Raw genomic sequence first — 24,778 nt, 5'->3', positions numbered from 1 at the left:
CTAAACTGAACGCTACTATAATAATGCAAGTATTACCGCTTACGTAGCAGTTCCATTTTCCTCCGTGCGATGGAAAAGCCACCATGGCTAGAGGAAAGCAGGAAGTTTATATTTTCACTCATGAAGATGTAGTTCTAATGAAAATCTGCAGTGACAGTCTAGATATATCCATGGTAGGTTTCCTGTACCATCCACTAAGAGAGTTTTTTATCCATAAAGAATACAGAGTTTTTAGGATACTTCTCTGTTCTGATACACACTTTGCCCCACACTGGATATTTGTGAGAAAGAGAAGGAAATCTATCACAGGGAGTTCTAATTTGGGGGAGGGGTATCATGAGCCCCTTTGGGAGTCTGGTGACACCTACAGACCCCTTCCTAGAATAATGTTTTCATAAATGCATGAAACAGTATACATTGGAAACCAAGTATATTGAAATACAGTTCTAGCCATGGACCCCTGATGCCCTAAACCCATCATAGAGCTGACTCAGGCTCCACCAGCTACGTAATTTTTGGCTCCTCAAAGTGCGATTATGAGGTTAGAAACATAGCCTCCTCCTTACCAAAACTCAAGCCCAAAACCCAAGTCACAAAGTGCAAAGGCATTGGATCACATCCAGGGGGCAAGGCTAGCTGGTTAGCAGGTGGCCGCTGACCCGGGATGATTGCAGGGCAGTGAAAGCCTCTCTTCCTGCATCCCTCAATCCCCCTCCTCCCTGTCCACTCATGCTTCAAATCCCTTAATAGAGTCTAACTCCTTTGGTTTAATTAAATAGAGGATTTACTCTTGTTAAAAAACAAAAACCCATGGGAGAAGTAATACTCCATGCCAAAGATTTTCAGATTTATTTTCAGGAGTAGAAGCTATTTTTCAAATGCAACCTTAAATAGAATGCTGATATGTAAATAAATGCAAATTTTTAAAGAGTTTAGTATAATTCTATGTGTTGAATTACATACACAAATAAGCATATATATTATATGTAAATCAACACTGGAAACAATGAGGTTGTCTTGATGAAGGCAAATTATGAAATCAAGAGTTACAGATAATAACTACCATCTTGCATCCATCTCAGCATACAATTTATTTCTGTATTTTCTTCTTGCATGCACAAGATGGAGAACATTCTGAAGTCAATGGATAAGGAATTTCAAATAGCTAACAATTTATGGTGTTTATAATCTCAGGAGTTCCCTCAATTAAAATGCTCCAGAAGCTTTAAAGAATAGTAGGAATTTTTTGTTTCAAAATGGAATCATTAACAATATCTAACAACTGCTTGTATTCCTTGGTAATTGAGGATTAGTTGATGAGTACTTAATTTAGGGAGATTTGTCCAGTGGATTTCATAAATACTTTGAATCCTAACTCCCCTTACCTACTTCATAACCTTAGGTGAGTAGCTTAATCTTAGTCTCAGTTTTCTCATGTGTAAAATGGTTATAAAAATAGCACATATGTTATAGGTATAAGGGTTAAATATGAGAGTGTACATAAAGCACTTAGCGTAGCATCTGGCACAGTTTAGCAAGTGCTCTTATTTTTGAGGGGTCCAATGACCAGAAGTACCTTTCAACTGTATATAACAGTTGTAACATTGTAACACTGTCCTATAACATTGTAAGATGTTCGTTCCATCATGTCCACTGAAATTTCTTCTTGGGTATCTCGGCACCCTCCTGTTTTGGATAGTCACTCAACTGCAAAACAAGCTAATTTTGTTTTGCGTGTTGAGTCCAAATTTTAAGAGGATGCTTTATTGCTGACCTTTCATGTACAGCTGTAAGCAAACTCACATGGCGGCCCTGCATTGCCAGATGAAGATCGTACAGCACATTTCCAACCAGGTAAGAACCAACCCAAGCCTAAAGTGAGCAACGAGATGATCTATAATGCTGTATTCCCACCACGCAAGGTGTATTATTGTAATTGTACCATTCACTATTACGCTGCCAAACGTGAGCTCCAGAGAACCTGCCTGGCTTTGAATGCATGGTGGCACGTGTGTGTTGTAACACTAACACCAGTGGAATGCTTAGTAGGGGCTAGGCGCTGCTTTAAGACCTTGACGTGTATTTGCTGACTTAACCTTCACTTATTTATTTGTGTGACTATTATAGGAGCGTATATGAGCAGATCTGAATTTCAAAATAAGACCAGTACAAAGATACACCCTATCTAATAAAAGACACCTTTCTAGGGAATTCAAATGTGTGTGTGTGTGTGTGTGTGCACGCATGCCCACGCACTCCAAGAATTAACCTAACAACACAAACTAACCCATTGATTGTATCTAGTATGTATGAAAATTTGGTACTTAACCTAAGTACGTCTGTGTTTTCTTTGTTACACTTTAAAATGGCTCAAATATTTATCAAAAAAAAGTTAAATATGAATTAAATGCTTGCAGTCTCCCGGAAACTCACCGGAGTTCTCCATAACGGTTTGAAAACGAGAGCATTAAGCCTTATTACTCATTTATACTGGAGTGTGAAAGCAGCCAAATCAGATCCTTCCCCGGGGGCCCAGGTGTGAAGAAGTGGAAGGAAGTATGAGATTTCTAGTATTAGCTCATTTTTCCCAAAGCCAGGAGCCTTACTGGGTACGTATTATGTGCCAGCAATGTTATATTACCTATAATTCCCAGAACCCCCTTGCCTAATGGGCACCACTATTCTGACTCTGTAGAAGAGGGAACTGAGGATTTGAGATTGCATTTGCTTGGCTGGGGTTGCATAACTGCAAGATGGCAGACAGGACCCAAACTGAGCCACTCAATCCTTCCCACCCCACCCGACCGCCTCCAACCCAACCTCCCCGTTTTATAACCCCGGAAGATGGGAACGAGCGAGGTGGAGTAACTTGCTCTTGGAAATAGCTAGTTGGTGGCAAGGCTGTTGCAGGAATCCGGGAGCGAGGGTGTTTCACTAGGAAGACTCTCTCGGATGGCCCAGTGGGAGGATGCCCCGTGCAACCAGGGTGACCGTGGCCAGCAACATCGTTTCTTCACTTCTAGCCTCGGCATCAGGTCACTTAGTTTCAATCAGAGACTGGATGCGGGAGGAGACAGACCAGTCCTCTCCTGAGCACCTATTATGTGTAAAACACTACTTGGGGCAGGGGAAAGTCTGAAAAACAGGCAAACAGAACGGACAGCAAGGCCCCTGCCCTCATATCAGGGTGGGAAAGAAGGCATCATCATAGGAAATATTAAGTAGAATCCTTGGAAGGTTTTTCAGTAATACTTTGGCTCTCTCCCTCAACCGCTACGGTAATGTAAGCTTTAAACGACAATATAAAACATGGCACGATACAATCCGCGAAAATTGCCACTGGTCACAGCTAGTATTTTCAGAGCCCTTATTTGTACCAGGACCTTTGCTAAGTGCTTTGACTTCTCTCATTTAAATCTCGATACAATCCTATGAGATACTCTTACTATGGACGTTTTACACGTGAAACGACGCAGGCTCTTTCTGGGAGGTCCCTCATCGGGCAAGATTCACACCAGGCCGTGGAGTCTGAGCCAGACTCCCTATGCTGAGAGCTAGCGAGTGCTGGGAGTTCGGCACAGGGCTGGTGGGTCTGGGAAGGCGTGCAGCGTCTCAGCACAGAAACTCAGGAAACATTCTCAAGAAGTTTGGAAACTCCCTACCGGCGGATTTTCTGTGAACGTTACCCGATGAGGGCAAAGCCTCTAATAGCCTCTTCCCGCTCCCCGAGTCCTAGTGGGCTTTGGTGAGAGAGCCCGGGAGCAGCCAAGGGCAATCGTCTCATCACCTTCTTCGGCTTTGCCAGGACTCAAAACCCAGGCGGAACTAAAGGTCTAAACAGCAACCACCTACCAAGGTGATGTACCAGCCCCATTCTCCAGCACCACCACTGGTGCCATACTGGAGGCGTGCATTTGAGGAATCAGGAAGAACACGAGAAGTCCTTGTTTTCTGGAAAACTCTCTCTAAGCGACCTGACGAGAAGGCTCTCTTGAGCCACGGAAGTGGGGGTGCTGTCTGTGCGTGCCAACACGGTGCTTGGGTAAAATGACTGTGTGTCATAAATAGGAGATGGCATTTCTGAATGTCTTTAAAAGCGATTTTCCTTTTGTTCCACTAATTTAATTTACCAAATGGTCCTGGGAAAAGGGAGGGGGACCAAGATGCTGACTCCACGTTTCCTGGAAAATCCACATTTTCTTTCTAAACTGCTCTCAAAGAAATTCCATCTGACTGTCGTCTGCTGGCTCCCTCAGACTCTCCCTCTGTCAAAATTCTGACCCGGCAGGTGTGAGAAAGAAGAGCTGCAGAACTTGAGTGAATACCCACATCTGTTTTTGGAAAAAAGGAACAGAAGCAGCACAGAAGGAAGTAAAAGAGATAATTGCTGGCTTGAACTACAATGCATTTTCCTTGTGGGCAGAGGGCCAGCTTGCAGCAGGCAGACTAGGCAGGCCCATCTTATTGGAATTCAGGGGTGGGCCTCCGTTCTTGTCCGGAGACAGCTGTAAACCAGCGGCCCATAGCATTGCAATCAGGCACCGAGTTTTGTCAAGGAATGCTGATACGTACAGAAGCAGCTTTGTCTGCTTCAACTGCACCCCTGCCTAGTGAAATGACAGTCAATCTCTGATTCCAGATGACAAGAACTGGAGAAAAACTTAAAACAAATGGCGACCTTTCAAAAGATTAATTTGTTTACCAACAAAATGTTCCCTCTTTGTCATCCGAGATGGGGGTGACCTTCACTTTCCCATATCTAGGCTGAAAGGATGCTGACTATAGTCATCTGTTAACTCCGTCTCAGCAATTATTCCCTTTTTTATTTTTAGTGACAAGAAGGGTTTATTAATTCACTCTGCTTCTTGTTATGGTTTATAAATGCAACAAGCTCATTCTGAATTACTGCAGTGTAACATCAATTTGTTTAAATCTAATTCTGCTCCCATTGCCAAATTACGTTGTGACTGTAATTGTGGCCATATGCATGGACTTAAAACACAATCATGTTTTGAAATCGTCCTTCTTTCTCCCTCCACCACCCCCCGGCCCCGACCTTCCCCCTTTATTCTGGTGCTGCTTCTAATCATTTGACATGAACACAATTGCCTCACTTTTCATTACTTTATCATCCCAGAAATGAATGTACTTTCACGAGAGAGATTACTATGTACAGCCCAAGTGAAACAGTAAAGAATGAAACTATGATTTGTGAAGGGTGGTTGCTACCCAACTAAGTTAGTGAAAAACACCGCATAACATATGACTCATAAAATCGAGAGATCATAATAGTATTAAATTCAACCTCATGAATAAATAAAAGATTCTAAGTTTACATTGCATTATATATTTATTTATTTGGAAAGTGGGACCAAAGGACTGGTATAATTCTACAGCAACTCATAGGTTGCCAACAAGAAAAATGGTTTTATGATTCTTTTCTAGGTCATAACAGTTATAATCAGACTTATTTGTGCAGCGATTCAAAGCAATGTTTTGTTTGGCTATTGTGTTATGCATTCATAATTGTTCTTTTAAAATTCATGCTAACAGATACATGTTTCAAGCCTCGTAAGAAACCTTTTTATCTAAACGAAATAAATCAAAGTCAAATTTTCTGTGGATCTTCGAATGTGTTGCATCAGAAAGTCTAACTGGAGCTAGATGGCAGTGAGGAAGTGTGAAGCTGATGTATCAGAGATTTCTTCCTCTTGTCTCCCCATACCTGTGAGGCTCTGCTCTAAAACCTATTAGAGCACTGTTGTTGTTGTTGTTGTTGGATAATTTGGCAGATTTACTATATTGGAAAAAATCATTAGTGAGTTTCACTTTTAGGACATTTTTTATAAATTGATTTTACCTATAGTTACAGGATATAAAATTCTGAAGGCACGTGGGGTGGGGTGTGTGTGCACGCGTGTCTGGGGTATATGTGCTTTCAGTGCTCTAAAATCTCTGCACCAGCCCCTTATGATCAGGAAGGATACACCTCTTCATAAAATGGAGAAAATATCAGTTTCTAGGAACTAATCCTGTAAATCAGCTACATATTCAAATTTGCTCTGTCAAAAATGTCGAAGATCATTTACAAGCTGTTCAAGTTTCATAAGAAGGAAGGAAGCACATGGCCCTCGGCAGCCAAATTATAATCCCCTTTGAGTGTTTAGAGTATTTCTAAAAAGCGATTAGCCTTGATGCTGCTTTTCTAATTAACTATACATCACAACACTAGACACATTGCTTCCGCGTGGGGAAGTGCTTTCAGAAACATTCTTATCAGTGGTAAATCACAACTGTGTCTGTTCCCAAATGCTCTATGTGATTGTTTAAAACCAATACCTGAATATTTCTCGAACGGGGCTCTTGGCACAGTGTTTTCATTTTGTAAATCCAAAACGGAATTACTGATTTTCCATTACGACCATCATACATACATACAGCAACGTGAGATGATAGGATCAGCTATTTTGATTGAAATGCTAATAGCTTGAGCAAAATGTATATAATGTCCATACATTTTAAAGGGCTCTGATGTAGATTTTCATGGAGTCAAGTTTAATGGGAAAAAAGGATCTTCAATACAATAAATGAGTGTATATTATCTATGTATCATGCAAGGCCAAGCGCTTTCCCAAACCCTCTGCATTTGAAGTACATGGGCACAATAACCAAAGCACTCGTCCTCTTGGGAATTAGCAAAAAATATAACAAATGACTAAGGTTCTGCCCCAGATTTTGGATATAACTTTGAATTCCTATATATGTCTGAATCTTCACTCCCATTCCTTAAAGCCAACCAGAATCCTCTCTAAATCTAGAGGTGTGTCTTTTTAAACTTCGATACTCATCAGGAAAAGTTTGCTGGAAATGCTGTTGTTGCCTTGGGCTACAAAGCCCCAGCATTCCACCAGCTACGCCAATATTAATTCTAGATTGAAGGGGGAAAAGCAACAACAACAAAAGAGAAACCTGCTTCTGTCTGTGCAGCCAGAGAAATAATATTTTTATTTCAAGGGCTTTGGGCTCATGGGACGCAGACAAAAACCCTTTCCCATTATTCACAGTGACATTTTAAATAAAGTTTCAGCAGGAATAAAAATATCTAACTTTCTGGTTATTTCTTAGGCTATAGAAGTATTTCTATGATAGAGTGCACTTAGGCCAAACCTATTAGAATAACATAAAGCACATAGAAAGAAAGTAAAAAATATTATTTCAGGGTTACATGAATGAAGCAGGTAGATGAAAATGTCTGTGTAGGAAATTTAGAAGTTTAATCCGAGAGACTATGCTGATTAGAAATGGTTTTGCAATTTAATTCTAAAATTCATCTTGTTTTTTAGTTTTGATCTCCCCAAAGCATACATTTAAGAACTTTTGAGAGAAGCCAAAGGTTTAAAATGTATTTACAAACATACAGGTGTCACCTCAGTGATTGTTTTCAGTATTAGAAATAATCTCAAGTCAAATAATTTCTCAATTAAAATGAAGCACTACTTTTGAATCTCCTAAGAAAACCCCACAACACAGAAAGTACAGTCCTTGCTTTGGGAGACTTAGCAGCCAGTCAATGGTAAATATAGGCACAGACTCTGAGATCACTTAATGCCAATCTCCATTTGATCATTCTTCCCTCCCATCAAATTTTGCTGACATAAAGAATGATTCCATGCTTGCTTCAGATTTAGAATAATATTCTTAAATTTGGTGTACTGGATGATTATATGCATTGAAGCCGATTACCGTACTGTTTTCTTTTGATTTTTCTAGCGGTAAGCCTACTATCAAAGAAATAAAATATTTAACATTTCTCTCTTCATTCCTTTTGTTGTTAAATTATTTCATCCTTGTTAAAATGATGATACCAGATTATTTAGGAACATCAGATAAAACAGAGAAATTTGAATGAGCTACAAATAGATCTTTTAAAAATGGTTTACATGTTTTTAATCATTCGTAATTATAAACAGAATGAAAGCCATTCCATTTCATCTCCCCCAAATTCTAAGGATCAGAATCATTACTTAAAATGTACATTGTATCTTATAAAAGATATGACTTTTGGTTCTTAAAAAATATTAAGAGCTCTTTAAAACAAGTCATTACTTACACAGGCTTTTCTCTGATTAATATATGGCAAACTGATTCCATAGTTCGCATTTACGGCAGCTCTGTGGTGGATGTTTTCAGGATCCTGCATGATTTTTACGTTCAACCCTATCTTTTGCTGAAACAAAGAAACAATGAAACTTTCATGTTGAATGAACAAAAATGCTTACTAACATTTTATATCCTCAAAGGAGTGTGAAGTTCTTTGAAAATCATTATTTTAGTATAATTCTTCTGACAAAAATTTATATATATATGTATGTATATATGTATATATATATATTTGGTTTTATTTAGGCTGCTAATTGGTCTCTTTTATTCACAGAAAAGGAACTTTCTGTAGATTTTCCTCCATGTATCCTATTGCTCATACAAATATATCCTTGCATCCCACTCATTTCCTCCAAAATAATACCAGAAGCCAACCAAGGTGGACAAAGGACCAGAATACCTGGTCTCGATTTATTTTTAACTTTCCAGGTCAAGGATTTTGCCAATGAAATCTATACTACAAACACACAGGTAGAGGGCTCCCTTGGTCTGTTAATGTGGCCATTTTCCTCAAGGGACATTTACAGGTAAATCTCACTTTGGACTTGGTGAATTTACCACAATGCATTTATTAACTCCTTCACAGAGATTTTTGCTATCTATAGGAAAAACATGTGCTGTCATTAGAAAAAAATATAAAAGCATGTCGTTTGAACCACGTGTTCCTCATTTTAAATAATTCAAATTAGTTACTGCTGAGATGCCGAACTATAAACCACCAGCGAAGACAGCACGGTGATGGTGGAAGAGGGGAGAGACCTAGCTAGGTTCCCATTTTGCCCTCCTCTGGACTGCCGGCATGTTACCTTGGGTAAGTCACTCTCCTTCTTTGAAAGTCAGTTTCTTTACTTGCACAATGCAGCAATTAGACTTGAGGGTCTCTTGAAGAACTATTCACCTCACCCCTACCCTCCAAATGCCACCCTACCCACCCCCAACACCCCTCCCCTCCACACCCTCCCCTGCTTTGGCATTCTGTGACGTGATGCTAAAAGGTAAGGTGACACTTAAGGAATATGACATCACAACCTTTTCTGAGGTCTTGTGACTTTTTACTGTGATATAATTCACATACTATAAAATTCACACCTTTAAAAGTACGCGAGTCAGTGGTTTTTCGCATATTCACAAAGTTGTGCAACCATCACCCCAGATTTCAGAACATTTTCATCACCCCAAAAAGAAACCTCACACCCATTAACAATCACTCCCCATTTGCTCTTCCTTCCAGCCCCTGGCAACTACTGGTCTACTTTCTGCCTCTTAGATGTGCCCATTCTGGGCATTTCATATAAATGGATTCCTAAAATACATGGTCCTTGTGACTTTTTATTTTTTTATTTTATTTTATTTTTAAAGATTTTATTTATTTTTTAGAGAGTGAGCGAGAGGGAAACAGCATGAGAGGGGAGAGGGTCAGAGGGAGAAACAGGCTCCCCACTGAGCCGGGAGCCCGATGTGGGACTCGATCCCAGGACCCTGGGATCATGACCTCAGCTGAAGGCAGATGCTTAACCATCTGAGCCACCCAGGCGCCCATCCTTGTGACTTTTTAGAAAGGAGGTGTTGTGAGCAATTTAAAAAATATTTTTCCTTTCAATTGAGTGTCTTAGTTCTGGGAGTGATCCGGTGCAATTGTTAAAATGGTCCTAGACACTGGGAAGATTCATTCATGATCCAGCTATTTCTTTGATCATAAGCATTCATAAATGGGGCTGTGCCTAAGGTCAGAGTGAAGGGGAAGCCTACAATACCACCTATGGTATGTATACTGTCCAGATAAGTTATTTCTTAACACAGCCTCCAAACCTCTCTTCTGTGTTTTTTTAAATAGCAGTTTTTAAGCCAAATCTCTAAATAATGGCACTCAGCTGTCCACTTTATTTAACCCATGCAGGGATACAGGTTGCCAAGAAAGCCTATTTATTTCCTTCTCCCAGAAGTATGTGGGGTTGCAAAAGCAACGTTGTGTTAATTATAAATGGCTTTCCTTCTGTGAGGAACCCACACTCACAGCAACACTCCGGGGCTTTTGCGTGGAAGCCGAGTGCCACTTTTATTGAAATTAATACCTGAACATAATTTTTTCCTTTTTTTTTTTTTAAAGATTTTATTTATTTATTTGAGAGAGAGAGAATGAGAGACAGACAGCACGAGAGGGAAGGGGATCAGAGGGAGAAGCAGACCCCCTGCCGAGCAGGGAGCCCGTTGCAGGACCCGATCCAGGGACTCCAGGATCACGACCTGAGCCGAAGGCAGTCGCTTAACCAACTGAACCACCCAGGTGCCCCTAATTTTTTCCTTCTGAATTAAACTTTCAGAATAATTTCCATCCTACCAAGGATTAGGAAATTGCTAATATGTATTCTATTGACTGGATGTGGTTTCTGTAATTAGAGTGTTTTTTTGAATGTGAACCCTGGATACAGCTGATGGTAAAAGCTTCATCTAGCATGTCTAAGCTTTGTTAGAACTTTTTAATTCATTGGCTCGGTGGACCATAGCAGTTTTCTTAGTTTTATTCTCCATCAACTTCGTGTGGGCTACGGTACAGCTGTAGGGAGGAAATCATCAAGCACAGAATCATTGTTAAAAGTGGCATCAAGGGCGCCTGGGTGGCTCAGTCGGTTGAGCGACTGCCTTCGGCTCAGGTCATGATCCTGGAGTCCCAGGATCGAGTCCCGCATCAGGCTCCCTGCTCCTTGGGAAGCCTGCTTCTCCCTCTCCCACTCCTCCTGCTTGTGTTCCTTTCTCGCTGTGTCTCTCTGTGTCAAATAAATAAAATCTTAAAAAAAAAAAAAAGTGGCATCAAAATCCAGTTCTCTGCTCATTGTTACATTTCTGGGGCACTGGACATAGATCTTCATGTACAGGAATCCAAATGTAAATAGAAATCCCAAGGAAATGACCGTTGTAATATCAGTTATGTATTAGCTTCTAAAAGCAATGGGAGAGGTCCTTTAAAATGATTAATATTCTAATATTTACTATTTTGGCACTGACACATGTGTATACCAAAATAATAATAACACACTAAATTTCCCTTTTAAAAAACCTAAAAGGGCGTACATTTAAATAATAACGTATCAAATGGTTTTGCTATAAATCACTACCAAACACATTCATAACCTAAACTTGTTTCACAAACCACCTATTGAACTATATAGGAAAACACTTAAAAGCATAAGCTGCATTATCAGACCCAGTAATAAGATCTTTTCAAGAAAAACAGTTGTCAATTTAAAAAAGAAAAACAAAATTCGTTATTCCATTAAGCAGAAGAGCAAGCCCTGGAAGATAATTTTCACCAACAGCAAGATAAATATAAAAAATAATTTCAGAAATTTTTCTCAAATTGATCAAGAAAAGGCAGCCATCTATTTAATCTATCTTGAGTCACTAAACAATTCAAATTTGGAATTCTCTCCTTCTGATAGTAATTACAAGCAGATATATCAAATGTGACTCTCATTTAGACTTTGGTTTTGTAAGAACAAAAGTTATTATCAGAGCCAATTACTGTTTTACCTACATGGCCGCACAGAAGCAGGGAGCTCAATTTTCATCTCATCAGTGATTTTGTGGTATTTATTTTATTACTATGCCCACAAAGCTATCTAAGAAGGAAATAGCTTATGCTATTAAAACAAGGGTTTAAACATAAGAGGCTAAGGTTTCTTTTCGAAGAAGTTCTGAATTAAAAACACTAGGCAGCGTGTAATACCAGCTCCCCAGACATGGGCAGGCCATAAAATGACCTACATCTGAGCAGTAGATCCCACACAGAGTAATCAAAATTGAAATGCTTCACAAACAAAGTTGAGACGGGCTATTTACTAAGTTACAGTATTCATCAGCATAACATTATTCTCAACAGTGTTTGCCCCAAGTAATGCCTTCTAAAGTGTATATTGCTTAATATCATATTCCCACTGGTTAAAGACCTCTACTGTTTAATCTTAAAACCAGAAGAAAAAAAAAAAGAATCCAGTCACCTTTAACACTCTGATTCTTTCAACCATTATTATATTTAATGGAAAGAACAATAGACCTTGAATCGTGGTTCAAGCCATGTGATGTAGATTTCTCATTTGTAAAGCTAGGTAATAATACCTACCTTCACAGGGTTGTTTGTGAGGGAAATTACTAAAGTACGGTAAGTATTTTGCAATAATAAAGAACTACTCAGGAGCCTACTGGCTAAAACACAATGACTGTAATGGATGGAAACAATACAAATATATAAAAACCCCGAGTTCTTAATATTTTCCCCTCTTTCGAAAAAACCTACTTGATAAAATTGGTACGTTAATTTGAAAGTAAATAAAGGAAAAGAATCAAGCATTTATCCTGCTTTTCCTGAAAAATCTATTTTTCAGATGCACCAAAGAGTCAGTAAGGGACAGTTCTTCATAGAAGCCAATAAATGCAGAAGGAAGGGTGGAATTATAAAAATCGCTGCTTTGCACTCCCTAATGAAATAATGTATTTAGGCAAACATCAATGGTCACTAATACCATTCAGGGAATTTTATAAAGGGTAGATCGAGGGGCGCCTGGGTGGCTCAGTTGGTAAGTGTCTGCCTTCGGCTCAGGTCATGATCCCGGGGTCCTGGGATCGAGCCCCGCATCGGGCTCCCTGCTCTGCGGGAAGCCTGCTTCTCCCTCTCCTACTCCCCCCTGCTTGTGTTCCCTCTCTCACTGTCTCTCTTCTCTCTCTGTCAAATAAATAAATCTTTAAAAAAGGGGGGGCGGTAGATGGAGCCAGTAATACTCAGACCCACTGATCAATCTTAACATCTTTAGAGGAGAAAAAGAAATTGCCTCCCGATATCCTCTAAGGGGGAGTACACAGCACCACCTATGACCTATTTCTGCCCAAAAGATGTTACCTGAATCTGGTCAAGCTTCTAGATAAAACCACCAGTTTACAAGAAATACTAGGGACAGAGGAAAACATAAAATGACACCATGAGATTGCAATCAGCCAAATTCAAACAGTGAAGAAAAGCCTATCTGACCAATGACCTGGGTTCTCCAGCCAATAAGTGACATTTTTTTTAAATGAGGGGGAAATGTCGTAGATAAAATGAGATGCAAATGCACTGTGTGGACCTTGTTTACATCCTAATTCAAACATTAGAACAACAACTTTAAGACAATTGGGGGAAACGGAACAGTGCCTGGGAATTCTATAGTATTAATGCATTGTTAAATGTGTTAGATGTGATAATAGTTACGTTTTTCTTAAGTCCTTATCTGAAGTGCTTATGGGTGAAATGATACAATGTCTGGGATTTGCTTTAAAAGATTTCACCAAAAAAGGGGAGGGAAGAGACGAAATAAGAATTATAAAATTATGGTAACTATGGATGTTGGTTACATGGATTTCGGTCTATATTTTGGTGTCCATTCAAAAAACAACTTTTTTAGTAAAAAGTCCTATTTAAAATTAAAGGGTGATGGGGTGCCTGTGTGGCTCAGTCATTAAGCATCTGCCTCAGGTCATGATCCCAGGGTCCTGGGATCGAGTCCCACATCGGGCTCCCTGCTCAATGGGAAGCCTGCTTCTCCCTCTCTCACTCCCCCTGCTTGTGTTCCCTCTCTCGCTGTCTCTCTTTCTCTGTCAAATGAATAAAATCTTTAAAATAAAATTAAATTAAAGGGTGATTATTAGCTAACTATTTACTGTTTTGTTATAGTTTCAACTCGAGCACTCTATGCTCTATGGCAGCCCCTCTTACCTCCCTGCGAAGGCTGGAGGGACTGACAATCATAGCGCCACTTAAACTCCAAGCTGCTTCGAGATTGCCCAGCTGCTGCCTAACTGCCTCAGGCTCACAAAACCTTAAGATTTAACTACTTCTGGTCAGATGTGCCCCTCCTGTTTTCTGATTCCTGTAGGAGCTGAACTGTAGACTATGAGAAACGTTGGGGGAGAGAGCTAGCATTTCTTCAGCTTCCATTTTGTGTCAGGCACCATAATAGGTGGGTACTATCCCGATGCAACTGCTTTAGTCTTTAAAAGGCCAAGAGAGGGAGGCGCCTGGGTCACTCAGTCAGTTGAGCATCTGACTCTTGATTTCAGTTCAAGTCCTGATCTTGGGGTCGTGGGATCGAGCCCCACGTTGGCCTCTGTGCTCAGTGTGGAGTCTGCTTGTCCCTCTCCCTCTGCTCCTCCTCCTGCTCCCTCTCTTTCTCAAATAAACAAAATCTTAAGAAAAGGACAAGAGGGAGTACGTGATATTACTACTACTTTACCAATGAGAATAATTGGTTGAGGGACTTCTCAAAGTCCTACAAACCCAAGCGAGGAGACAGGATTTGATTTGTCTCTGACTTCAAAACCTCTTTCCATCATAGCATGCTGCCACATTATAAAGAAATGTTAGTTGATACTCTCTTGATGCAACTTCCTTCCTGTCTCTCAGATCCATTACTCTCGCTCTAATCCTCACAGGCACTGCTTTGGTCCAGGCCCTCCTTGATTATTATGTAGACCTCTGTAATGGCCATTATGTGGTCTCCTTCCTGCCAATCCATCTTTTGCATAACCTCTAGAAAGACTGAATCTCTGATCACTAATTAAGATATGCCTCTTACCTCTTTAAAATCCCCCGAGTTTCCCTTAGGGTGGCATGATCTGGCCCTCTCTTCTCCATTCCCTCGTGACTGCTCCGTGCCCAGCCAGCCTGTCTTCACATACATGTTCTCTCCACCCCTGCAAGTGAGCATGCTGTTTCCTCTGTGGGAATGTCATCTTCTCCCCTCTTCAGTGTCTTCTGGGCACACTTTTACTCTCAAACTTGAGCTCAGATCAGGCTCAAGTTCCTCTGGGAGACCTCCCCTAACATCCATCTCTTTCTCTACTCCCAACAAAAGCCATTCATTCATTCATTCATTCCAACATTTATTAAGAGCCTGCTAGGTGTTGGTGAACAAGAAACAGTCGCTGTCCACATGGATCTTACATTCTTGAAGGAATGTGAAGAATCAGATAATAACCATGTGAGCACATGTATAATCTAATTTCAGATTGCCATAAGTGGGATAGAGAATAATGGGAGGCTTCCTTGGATATGGTGGTCAAGGACAGCCTCTCTGAGGAGATGACAGTTAAATTGTGACCTGAGTGAAAAAACTATGCTAGTCATGCAAAGATCTGGGGATGGTTGAAGAATGAGAAATTGATGGTTAATGAAAAGGGATAACTGCAAAAGCCAAAGCCTTGATAAGAGACTGAGCTTGACAGGAGGAGGGACACTTCTTCCACTATGAAAAAGGAGAAGACCTAAAATATAAATCCAGGCATAGAAAAATTAATGAACTTGGTAATGGGAAGGTTAGGACTAAGTTTGTCTGTGACTGAAAACTGGAAGAATATTACTTCAACAAGACAGTTTATTCTTCTCATGTATATGAAGTCCAGAGACAGGCTGTTCAGGGTTGGTCTGGAAATCCATGAACTTGCTAGGGATCAGGCTCCTTCTAGCTCAGTATTCCTGCTATCTCTGATATATGGGCCTTCTCCTCTGGGTCTATGTTTGCTAATAGAGTCTCAACCATCCCAGCTTCATTCCAGGCAGCAGGATAAATGAAGGGGAAGAAAAGGGTCAAAGAGTGCAAGCCAGGTATCTTTTAAGGAAGTTTCCAGAAAACTGCCCACAATACCTCCCCTTACATTTCATTGGCCGGTACTTGGTCCTATGTCCAACTGCAAGGGAGTCTGGGAAATGTAGTCTTTATTGAGAAGCTTATATCTGGCTAAAACTCAGCTACTCAGAAAAGCTAGTGGGGTCCAGTCCTTTTCCCCTTTCTTTTCTGCCTTTCTCAAACTGTTGCCTTTTGTCTTTATGCTTGTCACCTCATGGTTGCAAGACAATTGCTACAACTCCAGATGTCATGTCTGTGTTCAAGACAGAAGGAAAGGGGAAAGAGGAGAAGGGACATGCTAGTTGTGACTCTACCCTTTCATCAGGAAAGCGAAACCTTCCCTAGAACCAATCCCCAGTAGACTGCCGCTCCAGTAAGTCCCGGACAGAACTGGGACACGTGGTCATACTTAGCTGCAAGGAAGGCTCAGAAATGAGGGATCGTCCTCATGGCGTGATGCCATCCTGAACAAAATCACAGTTGTTAGTAATGCAGAAGGGAGGATGGGTATCAGGCAGGGAAGCAACAACAATTTCTGCCATAAGCACACAACCTAACCTAGCTAACGAGGAAAAGGACAATAAGGCAAAAGTGATAAATAGTGAAATAATGAGAGGTCACTGAAGGTCCTTAGAGTGTTGAAGAATTCTTACAAGAACATGCTATGTGAGCGGGCAGACTAGGACACAGAGGTCAGAGACAACTGTACTTGAAACAGATTTGAGAGATGATGTACTTATGGGTTATAACAAAGCCCAGGCATTTGGCATACCCCCCCCAACCCTACCAGAGCATGTTTTCTAAACCTCTATGAAAGCACTCTTCATCCTGCAGAATGCCTGTCTACAGACTCTGAGCTTCCTACAGCACAGAGATACGTATGTCTACCACCTCACACATAGAACATTAAAATTAAAATATTTGAGGAAATAGCTTACCAGTGATGAAAGGCATTTTTTTTTTTTAGTTTTACTATGTTTGTGTTATTACTGCATGCCTCAGTGACAGAGTCATCAGAAGACAGCAGTAATGTGTGCCAAAGGTGACGTTCTGTCCAATTTTTATGGCACATGGGCCAATTGCTAATTCTCTGGCCTCCCTCCCTTTGCTATGAACTACCCTGATGAGTTGGGAATGATGGCTCTCCTGTGTGCCCAGAAGTTAGTATTTCCTGGTAAGACATGGAGCAAGGCATGAGAAATTTGGAATGCCACCTTTGAAATGTTACTGAGGCATGGAATACCATATAATAAAATTTGGGCAGTCTTTGCACTTGTAATAAGTAACTTAAGTTTCTGGAGAAGGTGCCATGAGTTATAAATATGTAGCTAATCGATTCTTCCCATAGAAACAATATTCTCAGAAGATATAGTCCTGGGGCGCCTGGGTGGCTCAGTCATTAAGCATCTGCCTCAGGTCATGATCCCAGGGTCCTGGGATCCAGCCCCACATCGGGCTCCCTGCTCTGCGGGAAGCCTGCTTCTCCCTCTCCCACTCCCCCTGCTTGTGTTCCCTCTCTCGCTGGTGTCTCTCTCTGTCAAATAAATAAATAAAATCTTAAAAAAAAAAAAGATATAGTCCTAAGGGCCTATTTTTGATGCCTACTTTTGATAGAAATAGCCCCAAATACCACACTTAATCATCTGTCCCATTAGCTATAGCTTTTGTACATTGTAAAGTATAAACCTCTTTAAAATGTATGTGTAAGCCAATTGAATAGTAACCGGTTACAGTAAAACAGTATTGCATATGTTCAAGTATCCTAATGTATTATAAATAATTCTAATGTGGCTTCATAATTGCTACATTAACACTGTAACAAATCAGAAAGTGAAAAAGGTCACCTTAATCAGGTGCGTTGATTGAGAAGTTTCTCTGGGAAAGTTTGGAGGGACATACCTGAGGATAATTCTGGGGATAGTTAGGGCCATTTGTGAACCAAATCAGGAGTCTATCCTGCTTTTTTTTTTTTTTTTTTTGGTTGTAAATTTCCCTGTAGTAAACACAGGAAAGGAGCTCAAGTTTTTGTATTTTTTAACAATGGTGAGGAAAGGCCAGAACTTTGAGGTCAAATACACCTGCGTTTGAATGCCAGTTCTGCCGTCACTTTGCTTTAAATTAGAATCATCTCCCACCTTCCATTTCCTTATCTGTGAAACAGGGATGATTAATTCCTTTCCCCCAAATGTTATGAGGATGAGCTAGGATTTCATCATCATGGCCCACACAGGCTCCTAAATGGTCCCCCCGCTGCTGCCCTTCCCCTTCTACCTCATAGCAGGAAAAGACCCTAGTGGCTTCCCGTCTCACTGAGAGAGGTATCCGAAGTCCTCACAATGGTCCACCACATCTCGCCCCCTCCCACATTTCCTACTTCCCTCCCCCTGCATATTCCCCTCCAGCTTCTTTGCTCTTTATGATGTGGGAAACAAAGGCACAAGAAACAACTAAATTTCCTTACTGCCTACAGCCCATTGACTTGAGACAGGCAGAGTGACCTTCCTCTAGGAACTCAGCTGCTTCCATGTTGATACTTTGCTAAGGGCAAAAGGCAATCCTAACTTAACATCCCAACCTCCAGGATCCTATAAGTCTGCTTTAACATATAAAAATTCCTTTGGAAACTTCCTTTTTCTCTACCACCCCCCCAAGATATATGTCAGTAATCATCGTCCAAGCATATGACCTACTGATACACATCTGAAGGTCTCATGACTAAAGATTTACTAGACAGTAATAAATGACCTTTTCCTAACAACAACTAGCTCCTCAAGGTCCTGGAAACCTTGCTTCCAAAATTCCTTAAAGACTTACGCTATCCCTAACTCCCTCCCAACTTGAAAATATATAATGGGCCACCCCTCACAATCCCAGTGCAGCTCTTTCTGCCCATTGGTGCTGTCCCTTTGCTTTAATGATATCACCATTTTGCACCAAAGACATCTTGAGAATTCTCTCTTGACCGTTTGCTCCAAACCCCAACATTTCCACATCATTTGTATTCCAGTACAGGGTCTTTACGTGTTCTGTTTCCTCTGTCTGGAATGCTCTTCCCCTCCAAATAGCCAGACATTTCGTCACGTCCATCAGATTTCTGCTCAAGTGTCACCTTACAAGGGAGACCATCAAACACTCCTATGTTCCTTCCCCAGGTTTCTCTCACCAACTAACATATTACATATGTATTTACTTTGCAAATCATTTTTCTTTTCCTAAGGAATGCCCGACCCCAACTAGAATGTAAACTCCATGAGACCAGAGAGGCTTGGCTGATGCCTAAAGTGTCTGTCACATATTTGGTACATAATTAAGGCTGCCAAGTATTCATCAGCAAATAGTAAGAATGAACACTTGCATAACACCCACATATGGGGCACTGTTATAAACATTTACATCTGTTAACTCATTTATCCTTACAGCAGCTCTATGAGGTAGGGACTATCCTTATGCCCAGACGAGGAACTGAGGCACAGACAGAGAGGTTAAGGAACAGGTAGGACGTGGTGGGGCCAGGATGTGAACCCATACTTCTAACCATGATGTTGTCCTCTCTTGAGAGCCTACTTTGGGCTGGGCACCAATGACAGCAATGAAATGAACAGAGTCTCTCTGCTTTGGATTATTAGAGCTTTAAGAAAAAATAATCAAATGCAATGAATAGATCTTAGCAGATTCAGGTTTGGATAAAGGATTCGTAAAAGCCATCTGAGGATCAATTGGGGAAATTTGAGTATGACCTGAGTATTTATTATATTCACAAGTTATTGTTCCTTTTTTTGGTGTGATAATGTTATTATGGGCACATTGGAATATGCTCATTTTAAAAGATGCATGTTAAAGCATTGAGAGGTGAGATGTCATTAGGTCTGTATTTTAAAACACTTCAATAAAAAGCCATGGAGAAGGAGCGGTATTTTTTTAACCCACTGCTCTTGGGAGAAGACAGAGCTCACGGCGGGGTCGGCTCACGGAGGCGCTCTCTTCTGCCTGCTCTGCTCTGTGGCAGGCTAACTACCACCGCATGGGCCACCCACCACTACGTGAGGCAGGACTCACAGCAACAGTCTGGGAAGCAACCCTTACTTGCTCTTTTTCCTGCTTTCATCTCTCACCATATTATTCTTCATAATGTCCGAAGTCCTCAAAACTTTCATTTTGATCCAAGTTTGAAAATCATTTTCTGAATTTGATCCAAATTCACAAAATCGGAGCCTTCCCATCTTAGACACAGATTTGCACGTTGCCACGTTGTATTAGATCACAGTATTTTTTTTATGTTTGACTGCTAAGGAATCCATTTTATGGAATTAGTATAGGGAATAGTTCTCAAGCAATGGGTTGGGTTTATCCTCCCTGCTCCACAAACATACCAACTGTATCACGTTTGTAAGTAGGTCCTTTGGTCTAAACAGTGTAGGAATTGGCTTACCAGATACAACAAGAAAATCAAATACTCTCTTGCCCTATAAACCTATAAACTTTTTCTCCTTCTCTTCTTCCCCCTACTTCCTCCTTTGTTGTTTTTATTTCAAATCCTTTCCTTATCTGTTATGAGTACAGGTGTGCCTATAGTCCAAGGAGCCCCAAAGAGGGATTGAGCTGGTGCTGAGGTAGAACAAATGTATACACTGTGAAGAACAGTCATCACAATACGGCTTTTTCAAATGTAAAAGAAAATAATTTTTTTTACAGTATTACTGACTATATTCCCTACGCTGTACTTTTCATCTCTGTGACTTACCAACTTTTTAAAAAAATATTTATTTATTTGAGAACGAGAGAGAGAAAGCACGAGCAGGGAGGGAAATGGACAAGCAGACTCACTGCTGAGCAGGGAGCCCAATGCAGGTCTCAATCCCATGACCTGAGCTAAATGCAAATGCTTAACAAACCCAGGCAGCCGGACTTACTTACTTTTTATAACTGCAAGTTTATATCACTTAGTCTCCTCTATTTCACCCATCCCCCATCCACCTCCCCTGTGGCAACCACAGTCTGGTATTTCTTCAGTTGTTTGGTTTTTTAGATTCTACATGTAAATGAAATCATATAATATCTGCCTTTCTCTGACTTATTTCACTTGGTGTAACACCCTCGAGGCCCATCCATGCTGTCATAAATGGCAAGATCTCATTCTTGTTTAGGGATGAGTAATATTCCACTGTGTGTGTGTGTGTGTGTGTATCCATTCTTTATCCATTCATCGATGGACACTGGGGCTGCTTCCATATCTTGGCTATTGTAAATAATGCTGCAATAAACATAGGGATGCATGTATCTTTTTGAATGAGTGTTGTCATTTTCTTTAGGTAAATACCCAATAGTGGAATTACTAGATCATATGGTATTTCTATTTTTAATTTTTTGAGGAACCTCCATACAGCTTTCCGCAGTGGTTGTACCAATTTACATTCTCACAAAACATTACGTGAGGCCTCTCTTTTTTCCACATCCTCGCCAACACTTGTTGTTTCTTCTCTTTGTGATTCTAGCCATTCTGATAGATGCGAGGTGATATTGTGGTTTTGATTTGCATTTCCCTAATGATGAGTGATGTTGATCATTTTTGTGTGTGTCTGTTGGTCATCTGTATGTCTTCTTTGGTAAAATGTCTAATCAGGCGCTCTGCCCATTTTTTAATGTTTTTATGGAATGCCCATTTTTTTAGTGTTTAATTGTATAATTAAATACTTAATACTAATAAGTATAATTATTAGTATAATGTATAAATAAATGTATAAATAAATACTTAAATAACCCCTTACCATTTGTAAATATCTTTTCCCATTCAGTAGGTTGCCTTGGTGTTTTGTTGATGGTTTCTTTGGCTGTGCAAAAGCTTTTTATTCTGGTGTAATCCAAATAGCTTATTTTTGCTTCTGTTTCCCTTGCCTGAGGAGACATATCTAGGAAAATGTTGCTAAGGCCAATGTCAAAGAGATTACTGCCTGGTTTCTTCTAGGAGTTATATGGTTTCAGGTCTCACATTTAGGCCACTAATCCATTTTGAGTTTATTTTTGTGTATGGTGTGAGAAAATGGTCCAGTTTCATTTGTGTGCATGTAGCTGTCCAAAGAATTCTTTTTTTTTTTTTAAAAAAAGATTTTATTTATTTGACAGAGAGAGACACAGCGAGAGAGGGAACACAAGCAGGGGGAGTGGCAGAGGGAGAAGCAGGCTTCCCGCCGAGCAGGGAGCCCGACGCGGGGCTCGATCCCAGGACCCCGGGACCATGACCTGAGCCGAAGGCAGACGCCCAACAACAGAGCCACCCAGGTGCCCCCAAAGAATTCTTAATTATGACTTTTAATTACAATTGAGCAATTCCTAATGGTTTGTCATGTAAGTTTTTGGTGTGAAATGGAATTCCAAAAATAGTTATCTACTTTGGAGAAAGAGAGCTGCAAGAAGCGACTGGGGTTTACCTAGCTGAACAGGTTGGCAGTGGGCAATTAAAGGTGGTGATATCCCAGTTGGATGTCACTGCGACTTCATAATACAAGCTCTGAAGTTGGTGGAGCAGGCTTGCAGGAACAGCTGCCAGAACAGCACTGTCTGTCAGTGAGTTTACAGCGCAAAATCAGGGCTATCGTGTGTGTCCGCGGTTATGCATTTTTAAGCAGATGTCACTGATATTAGAAATAAAACAACGATAGGGATCTAGGCCCTGAGGGAAAGCCAGGGTAGGAAACAGTCTGTGCCCCTTTTAAATGGAGCTCACCCATGCTCAGAGTATTTAAAAGAATTCTGGGGTTGTATTCAGCACATAAGATTTCTTATCGTTGTGATTGTTTGCCAGGATACAAAACTCTTTCGGGAAGATAAATTTCTGGGCCATAGTTTTATTTTTTTCTGAAATAATAATAGCAGCTACACATTCTAAATAGTCCTAATTTCAGATATTTTGTTTCCTTGTCCCCACAAACCAGAGAGCTCTAACCTTCTACTTGTGGACCAGCAGTGACCCTCCTGAGATTCTGGAGGAAAAAAAATTTCACGGATGCAGAGACTTAATAGGAAGGGTGGGGAGACATTTAAGCTCCCTTTCTCACGGTGTAAGAGAACGTGAGCTCTGAGAATGGGGACCTGGCGTCATTCGTCCCCATGTGCCTCTGACAGTGCTTTTGGCACATAGTAAATACTCCACAGATGTGGCCGGACAGACTCCGTGTAGGACGGACAGTGTAGAAGTAGGAGCGGGCTGCTTGGGGAAGGTCGTGGAGCCAGGACTGACTGGACGTGGGGGTGGGCCCTGTGGTCTCGTATCTTCATTCAACAAACATTTATCGAGAGTCCCCTGGGAATATACAGCAGTGAACAGACTGACATGGCTCCTGCCCTCATTCAATTTATATTCTACTGGGAAAACAGACATTTAAAAAAATCTAGTTACAGATTTTGTCAAGTGTGATGGAGGAAAAATACGGGTGGCACCGTTACCCATTAATGAGGGTACAGTGTGACGGCTGCATAAATCAGTGAATATACAAAAAGCCACTGAATGTCCACTTAAAAAGGGTGAATTTTATGGTATATTAATTATACCTCAACAAAGCTATTATCTAAAAAGGGCCACCTCAGTGGTTATCCCTGTATTTCTGGGTACATAATCCTGCCTCTGACACTTACTAGCTGTGTCCTCTTGGGCAATTTCTTTAACATTTCTGAATCTTGGCTTCTTCCTCAGTGAAATGAAGACAACAAGAGCACGTCACTCTAGGATCGTTCTGAAGGTGAATCAAGTTAGCGCTCCTCAAGCCCTGATGGGAGGTGAGCTGCTCCCACTTTTGGGGAATCGGGAACAGGAATCCGATTGCCAAGAGCACCCAGCAGGCGAAATCAGTAACCTCTTGAGCTCTAGCCCTTGCCACCTGGAAACTTTCCTTGGAGGGCTCTGTTCAAAAATTCTAGCTGTGCATGTGGAAGCATTGCAGTCACTGGTTTATCTGAGGTGTGATTATTGCTAATTTAAAAACGTGAACGCACTGTGGTTTGGTATATTTTGCTTTCTGAAGAAAGCTCTTGTGTGGTAGAAACCGACCGTGCCATGAACATAATCTGAAACAAGAGTGGCATGTTCCCTCATTTAGAACACAAAGTAAATTTCCTGCCTTTACTCTAAAAAAGGTTTTTTTTCTAACAGCTTTATTGAGACATAATTCATATCCCTTAAATTTACCCTTTTAAAGTGTACAGTTCAAAGGTATTCAGGAGAGCCACAGAATTGTGCAAGCATTGCCATTATCGAATTCCAGAACATTTCACCATCCCGAAAAGACACCTGATAAGCATCAGAGGTCCCTCCCCAGTCTCCCCTCCGCCCAGCCTCCCCAACCACTCATCCCCTTTCTGTTTTTATGGATGTCTCTATTCCTACCTTTAGTCTCGGACAGGCATGTGGAAATGTACCGTGCTGTCTTTGGGTTTGCCAAAGTCTACCCTCAGATTCTAGAGGGAAAATAAATGATTTCTGATCAATCACAGCTGGAAGCAACCTAAGTTTAAAAAAAGAAAGAAAAAATTTAAAATTGAATTTATCTTCACAGATTGTAATTTTTTTTTTTAAAGATTTTATGTATTTATTTGAGAGAGAGAATGAGACAGAGAGAGAGAGCATGAGAGGGGATAGGGTCAGAGGGAGAAGCAGGCTCCCCGCTGAGCGGGGAGCCCGACATGGGACTCGATCCCGGGACTCCAGGATCATGACCTGAGCCGAAGGCAGTCGCTTAACCAACTGAGCCACCCAGGCGCCCCTCACAGATTGTAATTTTTTTTTTTAAAGATTTTATTTATTTATCTGAGACAGAGAGAATGAGAGAGACAGAGAGCACATGAGAGGGGGGAGGGTCAGAGGGAGAAGCAGGCTCCCTGCCGAGCAGGGAGCCCGATGCGGGACTCGATCCCGGGACTCCAGGATCATGACCTGAGCCGAAGGCAGTCGCTTAACCAACTGAGCCACCCAGGCG

General features: G+C 41.0%; 1 protein-coding gene and 1 long non-coding RNA gene across 4 annotated transcripts in view; one reads left to right on the top strand and one right to left on the bottom strand.

Moving 5' to 3' along the window:
* Positions 1-7,812, top strand: part of LOC115944242 (uncharacterized) — a 176,069-nt gene extending 168,257 nt beyond the window's left edge. For all 3 annotated transcript variants that reach the window (XR_014148687.1, XR_014148686.1, XR_014148688.1), the window contains one exon: positions 1,788-7,812. This is a non-coding gene — a long non-coding RNA (uncharacterized LOC115944242). The remainder of the gene's footprint in view (positions 1-1,787) is intronic.
* Positions 7,813-8,089: 277 nt separating this feature from the next.
* The window catches only part of LOC145723621 (IQ domain-containing protein H-like), a 28,263-nt gene continuing 11,574 nt past the window's right edge, over positions 8,090-24,778 (bottom strand). The window contains exons 4-5 of the mRNA XM_081831875.1: positions 24,190-24,307; positions 8,090-8,227 (exon numbers count right to left, since the gene is read on the bottom strand). Coding sequence (XP_081688001.1) covers positions 8,090-8,227; positions 24,190-24,307 — 256 coding nt within the window. The remainder of the gene's footprint in view (positions 8,228-24,189; positions 24,308-24,778) is intronic.

Source organism: Leptonychotes weddellii, chromosome 9 (assembly GCF_054177405.1).
Source record: "Leptonychotes weddellii isolate Sample4059 chromosome 9, ASM5417740v2, whole genome shotgun sequence".
Classification (NCBI taxonomy): domain Eukaryota; kingdom Metazoa; phylum Chordata; class Mammalia; order Carnivora; family Phocidae; genus Leptonychotes; species Leptonychotes weddellii.
Note: the sequence above shows the minus strand (reverse complement) of the source record. Positions and strands in the feature narration are given on the sequence as shown.